This window comes from Myxocyprinus asiaticus, chromosome 20 (assembly GCF_019703515.2).
Source record: "Myxocyprinus asiaticus isolate MX2 ecotype Aquarium Trade chromosome 20, UBuf_Myxa_2, whole genome shotgun sequence".
NCBI classification, from domain to species: Eukaryota; Metazoa; Chordata; class Actinopteri; order Cypriniformes; family Catostomidae; genus Myxocyprinus; species Myxocyprinus asiaticus.
Genome location: NC_059363.1, coordinates 30959102 through 30973329, shown reverse-complemented (window position 1 = coordinate 30973329; position 14228 = coordinate 30959102). Strand labels below are relative to the sequence as shown.

Genomic DNA, 14228 nt, shown 5'->3' with positions numbered 1-14228 from the left:
TTGTTTTTACTGCCATTTTAGGGTATATGGCGTTGTGTCATCATGGCAATGAAGTTGTAAATTGGACAGACCTATAATTTTACACAGAAAAGATTAGTAAACAATTTTATCATTTAAATCATGTTAACATGCATATGGTCTTGTGGCTACACTTTTGAAACTGAGTATTTTAATGTTTACATATCAGCCCTATTCACTTCCATTATAAATGCCTGAATGTAACCCAGATTTTTGCCTTTTCTTTTTTTTTAGAAAAGAAGGGACAAGTCGAATAACATTATGCCACAAATGCTGTCGATGGAGCTTAACTTGTAATGAACCGATAATATTCCTTTAATTTTCCATTAGCAAAAGCTTCAAGGCAAAACAAAGCAATAAAGTGTTTGCATTTAGAAAGGGCTGTAGTTACCGTTTCAAATTCAATGGTAATTCCGTAACTATGATAAATCCTACATTGATAGAAATTTCTGAAATCATATTTAAACCTTAACAGAAATAGAGGTCAATAATGAATGAATAATAACATGTGAGCTGACCCACAGCAGCTACGGCTGTCTGTTCACTGTTCCTGCAGCTTTGCAATCACTTTCACACTTTCTTTAGATGGCCATCTCTTCCCACAATCACGTGTAATAATCATAGATTATTATAGGTTTTTACTTAACGTATTCATACCCCCACTGACATGGTGGCCTTAAATTATTCCATGTCTTGTACACTTGTACCAGTCAAACAAGCTAGCATTTGACCTTGCTAATAATCCTCAGTATTTGAACTTTAACATTTTTTTGGTATTTCAAATAAAATAAACATAAATGAGCTTTACCATAATTATCTGAACTGTGACCAACATAACCAGTATAAAGCAGAGCAATACAGTTTTGGATAATTCCCCCATTGTTGTAAATGATTTAGATTCAATTATATCTAAAGAGCTGTGTAATGTACCCATGTCCTGTTTTCGTTATCAGTATAATAACATTTTATTTTTAAAAGAGTATTATTTATCAGACTATTTTAGGACCCCAGGTAATTCACAATGCGAGAGCACAGACAGAGCACAATGAAACATGCATTCTAAGGCTAAAGATTTCATTTTCATCAAATTATTAAACTGTATGTACAGGCTGCGGTGAGGGGAAAGGGAATGTTAACAAAAAATACACGTTAATTTCATGACTAAATTAAATGTACATTTATATAAATTCGTGTCTGGTGTACCACATATATTTACAGTGAATAAATGAAAAACAAAAACAGTTTATCATGAATAATACATGTTAACACATTTTACAAATATAAATATTCAGTGACAGAATGTTATAAACCAAAGATACATTATCACTGCAGCTCCATACATGGAAAAAAATAAATGACATCGACAGGGATCAAATTTTGAGAAGGAAAAAAAAATGTCAAAATCAAAAGTACTCAAGGTTTTTCGTTTATGTCAATATGGAAACTCCTCTGCGTCTGTGGGTTGGAACTCGCTAGTTTTTTTCAGCAAGGCAGCTTTGACGGCACTGATCTTCCCATTGAGCTCTGCGAGGCTGTAGCTCTGTGAAAAGATAATTTTCATCAGCCAAGACATTCTCATTTAACAGTGGGACCTTTCGATTTTTCTCGACGAATACATAAATCCATCGATATTGGAACTTACCTGTGACATGGAGGCTTTAGTTCGCTTAAGTGAGTAATTCTGGTAGAAAAGAAATGAAAGCATGAAATGAATGCCAATTAATACAAACAATGCACATCAGTCGCCTTTCAACAACAAGCCAAATCATTTATCTCAATATCAGATTAACCAAAAATCTCTGTTATAGCTCTTTATTCACAGAATGGAAAAAGGGACTTTCAAACTATTTAAGGGAAAAATGTGATGGCAGCCAAAACAATACATTTAACCAAGGATGCCAGTAAGTGGGGTGAAACAGAGACGTCCTCCAGCATCACTCAATCACTGCCAACAGACCAGAGCCACCATAGACATGCACTGATTAACAGTATTACGTGGGAGTCATCAGGATTCTTTTGGTCCCCCAATGGCCCTTTCATTTATTCTGACCATCAACCCCCCCGGTTACCCATAATTTATCTTTATTTTAATCACTTTTCTGTGTGCATATGGACCCATTTGGCAGGGAGAGATGATATTTGCCCAGCCCTGGTCAGCAGAGTTCAATTAATTAATTTGACTTGCTGAAAGCCGCTCTGCAAACTAAGAAAATCAGCACATTTGACGGCACTCAATGTCCCACTTTACAGGCAATACACAGACGCACACATTGTAAAGCACATGGAAATCAGCTAGCTTTCAGTTCAGCACTGAACTAAGTGAAGCTGGTGTGAGGAGGCGTAGAAATGGTTCAAGAGCACTTACTCAGCTAACTTTGATGGGCTACAATCTGACAGGGTTAACAAAATCTGAAGTGAGGGAATAAAATATCACTCATATCAGCTTTTAATGGTTTTGAAGAACTCTTCGGTCAGCTGTCGGGAGCGCAGGAGGACACACATAAGTGAGAAGGACAGCGTAACAAAGACATGTGCAGTACGGTGTCAAAAACAAACAGAAGCATGGGTACAAGGACAGACTTTTACTGCCTTACACTATACAAAACAATTTATCTACTCGAACATGACCTAAATGCTAGATCTCCTTGTGCTGCTTATTTTGCTAGCTAAAATGCACTGATATGTCGAAAGGCAAAGTGAGAAACATCTTAGCCAAAAAGCTTAGCATAATGCTAAAGGTAAACTTGCTAAAAGGGGTCATAAATTTTTTTTTTTGGGTTATTTTTTTTTTTCCTCCCTGAGGTCCACTTGTAGTGTTTGCAAAGTTTTTTTTTTTTTATTTTTAGTCAGAAATAGAAATAATTTAGTTTTTTTTTTATATGCCCATTTTCCACCTTCTCTCTAGTCCTTTAAATTTAAATTGTTTTTGTGCCTTAAAAAACCCGCCTGAACAGTTAACTTCCCTTTCGTTTAACAGCCTCTTTACAAAGCCTGCATTACATGGTATGCTGAAATGTGCCGCATTAACAGTTAAAGTTGCAAAAATCAGATCAAGAACCTTGTTTCAAACTCGTTTCTAACATTGGCATCCTTCTGAAGGATACAAAGAGCGGCAGGTACTACAAACAGCCAGGAAGTGCCCAAGATTTTACATTACCAAATTTTACACATTCATTAGTTCCACATTATCATTAGTTCTTGTGTTTAGGAACAATATTATCTACTATCCTTCTTAGTACTGTACATTACCGTGACTAGTGACATGCCTAGTTTCTGAAAATCCAAAGAGGCATCACTGATGTGTAAATGTGGATGGTCACACATCTGCATTCGTCTACTGTATCTGACATTAGAGAGTCACAGAAGTTACAATTTTTTGCAAGCTTGGTTTCGAATCCATGTGACTTAGTTCATCATTTTGTGTCACTTTAGAGCATAAAACTCTAAATGTGTTTCTTGGTCTAAAGCGATAGTTCACCCAAAATGAAAATTCTCTCATCATTTGCTCACCCTCATGCCATGCCAGAAGTGTTTGACTTTCTTTCTACTGCAGAACACAAACAAAGATTTGCAGAAGAATATCTAAGCTCTAGAAGTCCATACAATGCAAGGGAATGGTAGCAAGAACTTTGAAGCTCCAAAAAGCACATAAAGGCAGCATAAATGTAATGCAAAAGGCTCCAGTGGTTTAATCCATGTCTGCTGAAGCGGTTTTGGGTGAGAACAGACCAAAATATAACTCAGTTTTCATTGCACATCTTGCCATTGCAGTCTCTGGGCACGATAATGATTTAAAAAATAAGAGAAGGACTGCACTCTGAAAAAGTCTTTCGAGAAGAGTCTATTATTGAGCAGCAGGGGGTTTAAAAACAAAAGTTTCGGCCAAATGCCTTCCTCAGTCACCGTCCTGTTTTCAACCACTGGAGTCGTTTGGATTACTTTTATGCTGCCTTTATTTGCTTTTTGGAGCTTCAAAGTTTTAAACACCATTCACTTGTATTGTATGGACCTACACAGCTGAGATAATCTAAAAATCTTCATTCCAGTTCAGCAGAAGAAAGTCATAAACATCTGGGATGGCATGAATGTAAATAAATGAGAGAATCTTCATTTTTGTGTGAACTATAAGTAAAAAGTGAAGTCTCAGCTTTGTAACAATGTGTTTCTACTCCAAATCGCTGCAGAGATATAATCATTTAAAGGTTGGTTGATATAAAATCACTAAAATGTTTTCCTTTTTCATTTAGTGCTTAAAACTCAGGAGCAGGTCACAAATGCTCTTTATGGACTGAGTTTTAAGTTCTGAAAATTACAGTGTGTTGGCATAGTAAATCAAGCTCTTAACTCAAAAGACAGAGAAAAATGTTATTCCTCATGATATGGCCCCTTTAAAGGGTTAGTTCACCCAAAAACTAAAATCCTCTCATGATTTACTTACCTTTAAGCCATCCTAGATGTGTATGACTTTCCTTCTTCAACAGAACCAAAGTGAAGATATTTTTAAGCAGATTTCTGCTCAGTTTGTCCATACAATGCATGTAAATGGGTGCCATCAGGCTGCTGGTTGTTTGATGGCCCAAAAGGCATATTTAGGCAGCATAAAAGTAATCCACATGACTCCAGTCGATCAATTAATGTCTTCTGTAGCAAACTGATAGGTTTGTGTAAGAAACAAATCCATAATTAAAACGTTTTTAACCTTAAATTGTTGCTTCCACCCAGCACTGTATTGATGTTTGAAATGAACTAACTCTTGCTTCCAACTTCTCGCGTGAACACGCCATAGCGCTTACGTCACTGATGCATTGACTGCTGGCAGGAAGCAATTTTAAAGTTAAAAGTTTTAATTATCGATTTGTTTCTTACACAAACCTATCGGTTTGCTACAGAAGACATTAATTGATCTACTGGAGTCATGTGGATTACTTTTATGCTGCCTAAATATGCCTTTTGGACCATCAAACAGCCAGCAGCCTGATGGCACCCATTTACATGCATTGTATGGACAAACAGCTGAAATCTGCTTAAAAATATCTTCACTTCAGTTCTTCTGAAGAAGGAAAGTCACACACATCCGGGATGGCTTTAAGTTAAGTTAATCATGAGAGGATTTTCATTTTTGGGTGAACAAACCCTTTAAAGACAACATGAAATGGTATAAGATACATTTTCTATTGAGACAGGAAGTTAGGGCATGACATTTCGAAGGGCTTGACATTTTGTTAAATGGCAAATAGACATTATTTCATGTCACTTTCTATTGCTAATTGGTGGAAGACACTATTGGGTGACATTCTCTTTCAAGAAAGCATTTTAAGGGACAAAAATTTAGAATGTTTTTTTAATTCTTCAGATTAAATCCTCAGACTTTAGGCAGATTAAATATAGTTCCAGGAGCTCCAACAACATAACCACCTTCTGTGTTGCCATTTTTTGCAATTATGTTCTAGAATACACACATTGTGTGTTAGACAGTATGCTAAATTGTTTGATGTTTTTGATTCACTAAAGAAAAAAAACTCAAGATCTCTTTCTAAATCATCCAATGCCTTTTTGTCTGTGTTTATAAGCTACTGAGGATGTTGAAGCAGCGTGGAGCTTGCACAATGCTCTAACCTCAGTCTAATTCAATACCAGATCATCCACTCCTCCAACAAACAAGAACACACATTCTCTCTTCCTCTTTTGCCACCACTTACTGTGGAGTGGAAGTACTCTGGAGAAAGACCCTCGAGCTCCAGAATTCGATCTTCAAGTTTCTTGAGCCGCTGATAAACGCTTTGAGGAACTGGACCCGCTAAGAGCCAAATACAGTAGAGTTACACAACAATCAGACCTTTATTTGTACACAAACAGAGTCCTTAGGCCTGATTATGAAAAAAAAAAAAAAAAGACCATTCAATTTATGTCTACACTCTAAGAAAGGATCTTAGAACTTCAGATATCAATTCTTGTGTTGATCTTGCCAACCTGCTGAAAGTTTAAGGTGAGCTTCCATGTTTTGGAGCCTCTCCTCAATGGCAGAGTTCCCACAGTCTCTGCTAATGGAGCCCTGCTGCTGGTCACCCAGCTCAGCATGCACTCCTCTGGTCTGGGGTCCATATGTATTTACCACACGTGTCACTATAATAGAAAACAAACAGCAATTAATAGCCCACAATTTAACCAGTCACGTATTTTTACATATAGAACATATAGAGTTTACAGAAATGTATGGGTAGATAGAATAGGGGGTACGATGGAAAGATGGGTAAAATGGAATAAATGTGTGCCTAACCTTTGACGTGACTCTTGAAACCAGGATACGGAGTGAAGACTGCATCGGTTCTTGCACAACTGTCCTCTAAAAAATAATAAAAATGTTTTTGTTTTTTTAAATCATTGACTTAAACTAGCATAACTTCTGTATTACGTTGAAGAAGAATTGAAGAATTAATCATACCCTTACACACTACCTGTCAAAAGTTTGGACACACTTGACTTGATTTCACATGTATGTTTGTTATAATCTAATGTCTTATGTTTAAATGTTTGAAATTAGTTTTGTAGACAAATGTCAACTGTACCTATGTAAGAATTTCTTTTACAAAACAAACACCTCATTTATACTATTTTTATTCTTTATTTTAAATATTAAACATAAAAATACTTTAAGTAGACCTTATTCACAGCAGCACCATCTTTGATTTTTAATGGGGATGATAACGAGGATGTGAGGGATAGACTTACTGTCTCTTCAATGGGCTGTACTGCAGGTAGTGCACATCTACATTTGCAAATGCCCCATAAATTGTAACTTAACATGCCCAAACTAAATGACCAGATTTTGGCATAGATACACAGTTATTTTAAAATCAAGTCCAGCTCCCGCCCTCCGGACAGTTCGAGCCAGAGCTGGGTGTATTTGGAGGATTCAGTCTCAGAATGACAGGTGCATTCTGACCTCTAGCTAGTGTAAATCAGCACTCTCATAAACATTGGCAATTGATGTGCAGTATACCCCCACCCATCCCCAAATACCACCAGTGGCCTCCCATTCTCACCCTGATTGCAGTCAATCACGTTGCAAAACTCCCTCACATTGTTTTCATTGATCTCCAGCTGTTTGCGCTCTATAAATGCAGATATCCTACGTTCAATCTGAGAAAATGAGCGAGAGAGAGAGAGAGAGAGAGGACAATGAGGGTCGGATTGATGAGCTATTGAAAAAAATCAATCCATTTTTTGCTGTTTAGTAATAATGACAAATACTAGGCCATATGGGCTGCATGACTGACAAGCAAGGGCAGTGGACACAATTATTCCAAAAATAAAAACATTCATAAGCAACCATTTCAGATAGTTGGATTTGCTTTGTTTTTTTATTATAGTGACTGTAAATAAAGAAGCAATAAAAAATGAGGGCCTCCTTGTCCTTCGCCCACATGCAATTTCAGCGTGTAATGAACATCCACTTCATAATGCTGGAAGGACCAGGCCCTCTCAAAGTGGATGGCTATTTGTTTCTCTCTGAGGGAAAGCAGGCACTGAAGGAGCTTTCCATTCAATGTGGGAACTGTCTGTCCATAGACAGTAATTCACAAACCTTATGACTGACCAACGGGGACAGATTACATGCAAATATAAACAGCAACCACCAGACAATTACCTTTAACTCTGTTTGGGAAAAGAGGTACTTCAACACATGCACAAAGTGAAAGTTTGTTGCAAAAAATGTATTGGTGAATTTAAATAATACTAATAACCAAACTAAATGGAAATAAATTATTCTGCTTAATTTATCAGTGGCAGCAAAAAATAAAACAAAGTTAAATTACTAAACTGCTTGAGGCAAATATACAGTTGAAGTCAGAAGATCAGAATTTTCTTAACAACTCCACATATTTCATATTAGCAAACTATAGTTTTGGCAAGTCGTTTAGGACATCTACTTTGTGCATGACAAGTAATTTTTCCAACAATTGTTTACAGACAGATTGTTTCACATTTAATTGACTATATCACAATTCCAGTGGGTCAGAAGTTTACATTTACTAAGATAACTGTGCCTTTAAGCAGCTTGGAAAATTCCAGAAAATTATGTCAAGCATTTAGACAATTAGCTTCTGATAGGCAATTGGAGATGTATCTGTGGATGTATTTTAAGGCCTACCTTCAAACTCAGTGCCTCTTTGCTTGACATCATGGGAAAATATAAAGACATCAGCCAAGACCTCAGAAAAAAAAAATTGTGGACCACCACAAGTCTGGTTCATCCTTGGGAGTAATTTCAAAATGCCTGAAGGTACCACGTTCATCTGTGCAAACAACAGTATGCAAGTATAAACACCATGGGACCATGCAGCCATCCTACCGCTCCGGAAGGAGACACATTCTGTCTCTTAGAGATGAACATAGTTTGGTGCGAAAAGTGCAAATCAATCCCAGAACAATATCAAAGGACCTTGTGAAGATGCTGGAGGAAACAGGTAGACAAGTATCTATATCCACAGTAAAATAAGTCCTATATCGACATAACCTGAAAGGCTGCTAAGCAAGGAAGAAGCCACTGCTCCAAAACTGCCAGACTACAGTTTGCAAGTGCACATGGGGACAAAGATCTTACTATTTGAAGAAATGCCCTCTGGTCTGATGAAACAAAAATTTAACTGTTTGTCCATAATGACCATCGTTAGGTCTGGAGGAAAAAGGGTGAGGCTTGCAAGCCGAAGAACACTATCCCAACCGTGAAGCATGGGGTGGCAGCATCATGTTGTGAGGATGCTTTGCTGCAGGAGGGACTGGTGCACTTCACAAAATAGATGGCAGCATGAGGAAGGAAAATTATGTGGATATATTGATGCAACATCTCAAGACATCAGCCAGGAAGTTAATGCTCGGTCTGCAAATGGACAATGACCCCATGCATACCTCAAGTTGTGGCAAAATGGCTTAAGGACAACAAAGACAAGGTATTGGAGTGGCCATCACAAAGCCCTGATCTCAATCCGATAGAAAATTTGAATTTGAATTGGCAGAACTGAAAAAGTATATGCGAGTAAGGAGGCCTACAAACCTGACTCAGTTACACCAGTTCTGTCTGGAGGAATGGGCCAAAATTCCAGCAACTTATTGTGAGAAGCTTGTGGAAGGCTACCCAAAATGTTTGAACCAAGTTAAACAATTTAAAGGCAATGCTACTAAATACTAACAAATTGTATGTAAACGTCTGAGCCACTGGGAATGTGATGAAAGTAATAAAAGCCGAAATAAATCATTCACTCTACTATTATTTTGACATTTCTCATTCTTAAAATAAAGTAGTGATCCTAACTGACCTAAGACAGGGAATGTTTTCTACGCTTAAATGTCAGGAATTGTGAAAAAGTCAGTTTAAATGTATTTGGCTAAGGTGTATGTAAACTTCTGACTTCAGCTATATATGATACACACAGATATTTACAGTATACATTGTATATACTGATTTATATATTCCACAGCACAGACAACAAAATATCAAACCAAGTAGGATCTTCAAACAAATGATGCTGGACCTTTTCTCAGAACTAACTTTCCTTTTCTGAGCCATTTATGCAAGTACAATTTAACCAACTGGTCAGAAGGAGATTTTTACAGGATAAACAGACATGTTCCACTCACATTTGGCAACCAAAAAGTGTCTAAATGCTTTGTCCTAATTTTGAACTGTGCATCTATTGTTACAAACTTCTTTTTGTGAAAGTTTTTACTTAAAAAGTGCTTGTGCTTTCTTTTTTTTCTTTTTATAAATTACACTTGGTTTGATTTTTTCTCATCTAATGCAATCTAATACATTCATGCATTTTTACACAGATAAGGTTAGTAAGTGATTTGATCACACTAAAACATGTTAACACGTATATTGTTTACATCTTTTGGCTATACTTTTGAAACTGTGTCTACTTCAGCATTTGTGGACTGATCCCATTCACATCCATTGTAAGTGCCTTACTTTTGAGTTTTTCTTTTTTCAAATAAACAAGGGGCAAATCGAAATTATAATTTTTTTGTGGAAATCAACATTTTGAGACAAATTCTATAGATTGAGCTGAACTCGCGCTGAACCCGGAATATTCCTATAAGTATGGCTTGAGGGTCAAAATACTTTTTTGTGCCACTGTACACGATTTTGTGTAGCGGCACATTTGTTGCGTTTTACCTCAGATTTACCAGCCTTGATCTGCACATTGTCATCAGTCTGAGTCTTGTTTTGATCCTCATGGACAATGTTGTGTTGAGATGTAGGAGGAACTTGCTGCGAGTCAACCACCATCTGCTCAGATGTTTCTGCTGTTTCTCTCCTGGAGGCCAGCCTGCTTTCACTGTTGCCTGGGCCGGGCTGGCCTTCAGACTCCACTATGTGCTTTAGGGTTACAGATATTGACTGGAAGAAATAGAAAGGTAATAATAAATGAAAAGGGACCACAGATGGTTCTTATGTCCCATGGTCTGTCATTCACATTTCAGTGTATTTGTAACTATGATGATAAAGGACCTTTTAGACTAATAATATGGAATAATGTACAGTCAGCCAGTTATTATTGAAAAATAAACCCTGTGTGGGGGATGCAGTGGTTATTTTGTGATAATTATTGCCTGACTGTACTTATCTTGATAAATAAATGATTTCAAAATAAATAAATGAAACATTGATTTGAGTTGACACTCAAACCCACACAATGTCACGACTGACCAATGAGAAATATGTATTCCAGAGAGCCAATGCTATAATGCATATGATACCACACTGTAAAACCTAATGTTGTCATTACTGAAGACAACTTGATCTTTCCGGTAAACATGAATTCAAATGTCAAGTTTTGAAATCATAACTCAAATATTTAAGTTCCTTAAACATATTTTTCATAAAAGTGTTAACTCAAACTATCAAGTGCAAAAATGAGGCTATGGGGAATACCCACAATGCCTTGGGCTTGAATTACATAATGTTTCCTTGGTAAAAAAGAACAAATGAGACCATATAATAGTTGTTATTAAGAATTCATTGAGGTTTTATCTCTTTTGTATGTTGTTTTGTTGCAATATATTGTTTTGTGTGATGACAACATTAGAGTGAGCTGTGTCCCTTTAGGTCAAGTTGGACCCTGTTCACAATATATCAGGTCTCCTTGTCCATGTGCAACTGAAGTACAGGCATATAGGCATTACTGTGGAGAAATAAGTTCAGTTGATGATTTACCTAGAATCAGTTATAATCTTCAGTATTTAAGATGTGTTATCGTATGACCTAAACTCAGTCCATTCACTTAAAATTAAGTTTAAAAAAAAAAAAAAAAAAAAAGGATAGTTCCCCCAAAAATGAAAATTCTCTCATCATTTACTCCCCCACTTTCTTCTGCAGAACACAAATGAAGATTTTTAGAAGAATATTTTCGCTCTACAATGTAATTGAATGGTGGCCAGAACTCCAAAAAGCACATAAAGGCAGCATTAAAGTAATCCAAACGACTCCAGTGGTTAAATCCATGTCTTCTGAAGAGATATGATAGGTGTGGTTGAGAAACAGATCAATATTTAAATCCTTATTTTACTATAAATCTCCACATTCAATTTCACATTATTTTTCTTTCGTTTTTGTTGAATTACATTCTCTGTGCATATCGCCACCTACTGGGCAAGGAGGAGAATTTATAGTAAAAAAGGACTTACATTTTTATCTGTTTCTCAACCACAACTATCATATCACTTCTGAAGATATGGGTTTAACCAGTGGAGTCGTATTGACGGCGTTTATGCTGTCTTTGAGCTTTTTGGACCTTTTGAGTTCTGGCCACCATTCATTTGCATTGTATGGACCTACAGAGCTGAAATATTCTTCTAAAAACTTTGTGTTCAGCAGAAGAAAGTCATGCACATCTGGGATGGCATACGGGTGAGTATAGAGCATTTCAAGGACTATTTGTAGTTTTCAGGAAGTGACGTTCCTTGAAAATTTCCTACTAGTTGTCAAACTCGGCACTTCACTCATTCTGACTTTAACATGATTAACATTAATAATAATAATAATTTTAACACGACTGTCATAAAATGTAATTTACTCAAATGAGGGCCATGTTTTTTGTTGACTGGACACTCCCTGGATGCCTGGAACTAATGGAAATTAAAATGTTTAGATCTCCAAAAAGCAACCAGAAATGGACACATGAACCGCCGCAGTGACACTTATCTAAAAGAAAGAGACAAGAAAAGTATTTGTAGCAGAAGAAAACCTTACCTTGTCCACAGGTCATACGGACAGCTTCACTGGACAGCTTCGTTGATTTTAATAGGAGCAATCAGATATTCCCGATTTTTCCTCTGGGGAAATTATTGTGAGCATCTAAACTACGATAAAATTTCATTGCCTCTCTCGTGTAGACGCTCAGCATCAACAACAAATCTGGATAAGTCACTTCAGGTAAACATTTGATGTTCTTTGAGAAAATATGTGAACTCATAGCCTTATTTAAAGGATCCAGTAATGATACCGGAAACGCTTCCAGGCCAGTAGCGTTCTAATTACTTTGTTATTGTTTACATCCTTGAAATGATCTATATGATGAATATTCATACTTGGGTGAACTATCCCTTTAAACAGGAAATCTGAGTTAAGTCAACTTGCATCTATTTACCTTAACTTAAGATCAAGTATATAACTTTTTCTGTGTTAAAATACTTTCTATCCCAGCTTAATATGCAAAGACAACTACTAGTAAGCCATTCATTGGTTAATTTTCTCAAAAACTGTAAGCACTATCCTTAAGAGGTGCTTTGAAAATGGCTCTGTTTTGAGTGACCCGCTTAGACCCGCCCTAAAAACGTTCCTCAACTAATGCTGTGAGTTGGGGGTGGGACTATGTATTTGTCTGACCAACGGCAGACAGGGAGGGGTCGTATTCAGAAAGCTGTTTTGGAAACAAAGTTTATTTTTGCAATTCCGTTTGGTGGCACAGAAATTACATACTTCAACTTAATTTAACAATAGTTAAATTTCATTCTATACAAACAACAAGATAAGTGAACTTAAATACACAAGTTTTAGAGACGCCATTACTCAATTCAATTGAGTGGAGTCAAATTATTAGGGTTGTCGGTGCTGTCTCCATTGCCTTATTTGGTTTACAGGGACTAAATTATAATTCTCAATGAACTAGTAAGAAGTTAATTTACCTGTAGCTTGGAGATGTGCTGTTGTAAACAGGTGTACACATTTGATGGCTGAAGCTCAGAGATGTTCACATTGCTTGCACTGGCACTTATGCCCAGCAACCCATCGCCCACTTTAAGCTGGAAACAATATAAAAGTTATCTATTATTGGACAGACATGTCCCTGAACTTGTTCACTAATCATTTGCCTTTCTATTTTTCTCTCTCTCTCTCGCACCAGTTTTTTGATGGGAAGTCCACAAAGAAAAAAAAAAAAAAAGGCTTTTTATTTTATTTTTATTTATTTTTTTTATTGCTTTTACTGCAGATAATTCTTAATAAGACCAAAGCATATGTAGGTCTGTTACCCATACTCGTTTTAAAAGACTTAAATAACGTATCATCTGCACATTGTGGTAATACGAGTTTTATAAATGCTGCTGTAAAGCAATTGGATGTTATTTACACAAACCTTTGAGCCGAACTCAGCGAGAGACTCGATAATAGAGAAGAATGTGTCTTTGAACACATCCCGGTGCCTTGTACGATGGGATATCTGGCTGCTGATTAGCTGTTGTTTACTTCCAGCAGACGTATCGAGCCTCTCTCCGTTCGCCGCCATTGTACTTCCTCTCCAGGCGGCAGCGGCTTCCGCTGATTGGAGAGAAGCGCTCCTGTATATCAATACCTCACTTCCGGTGTCAGGCACATTCGTGGCAATACTACCAGTTTTTAAAAGTTTGAAAATGCACATTTCATGGGTTTAGCGTTTATGAATTGGATTTTCAATCTACAGTATTTTGATCAAGCATCAATTCGTCCCTGGATCCCACTTACAAAATGACCATGGCAAAACCATGTTATTTGGGCATGTACCATGGCAATACTGTTTTGTTTGTTTTTTTAAATCATGTACCATGGTAGTCCCACGATATGCTTTGAATACATTTGAGTAGGTTACAATGTAAATTACATGGTATATTAAGATGGTAAATTTCTAAAAGCAATACAACATAACTTGGTAATTGCATTTTGCAGGTTTAGC

General features: G+C 36.8%; 1 protein-coding gene across 1 annotated transcript; it reads right to left on the bottom strand.

Moving 5' to 3' along the window:
- Positions 1 to 1180: 1180 nt before the first annotated feature.
- Positions 1181 to 13823, bottom strand: LOC127411341 (MAP3K12-binding inhibitory protein 1-like). Its single transcript, XM_051646858.1, has 9 exons — positions 13656 to 13823; positions 13207 to 13323; positions 10196 to 10420; positions 7062 to 7158; positions 6296 to 6361; positions 5989 to 6141; positions 5718 to 5815; positions 1661 to 1699; positions 1181 to 1558 (listed from the first exon to the last, which is right to left on the bottom strand). The coding sequence occupies exons 1-9, from the start codon at positions 13803 to 13805 to the stop codon at positions 1451 to 1453; spliced, it is 1053 nt and encodes a 350-aa protein (XP_051502818.1). The 5' UTR covers positions 13806 to 13823; the 3' UTR covers positions 1181 to 1450.
- Between the last annotated feature and the right edge of the window lie 405 nt (positions 13824 to 14228).

Coding starts and splice junctions, on each gene's coding strand:
- LOC127411341 (XM_051646858.1), bottom strand. CDS start 13,805: ATGGCGGCGAACGGAGAGAGGCTCGATACGTCTGCTGGAAGTAAACAA. Junction 6,362..7,061: donor CGTGATTGACTGCAATCAGG/GTGAGAATGGGA, acceptor ATTATTTTTTAG/AGGACAGTTGTGCAAGAACC. Junction 6,142..6,295: donor TTTCAAGAGTCACGTCAAAG/GTTAGGCACACA, acceptor TTTCTATTATAG/TGACACGTGTGGTAAATACA.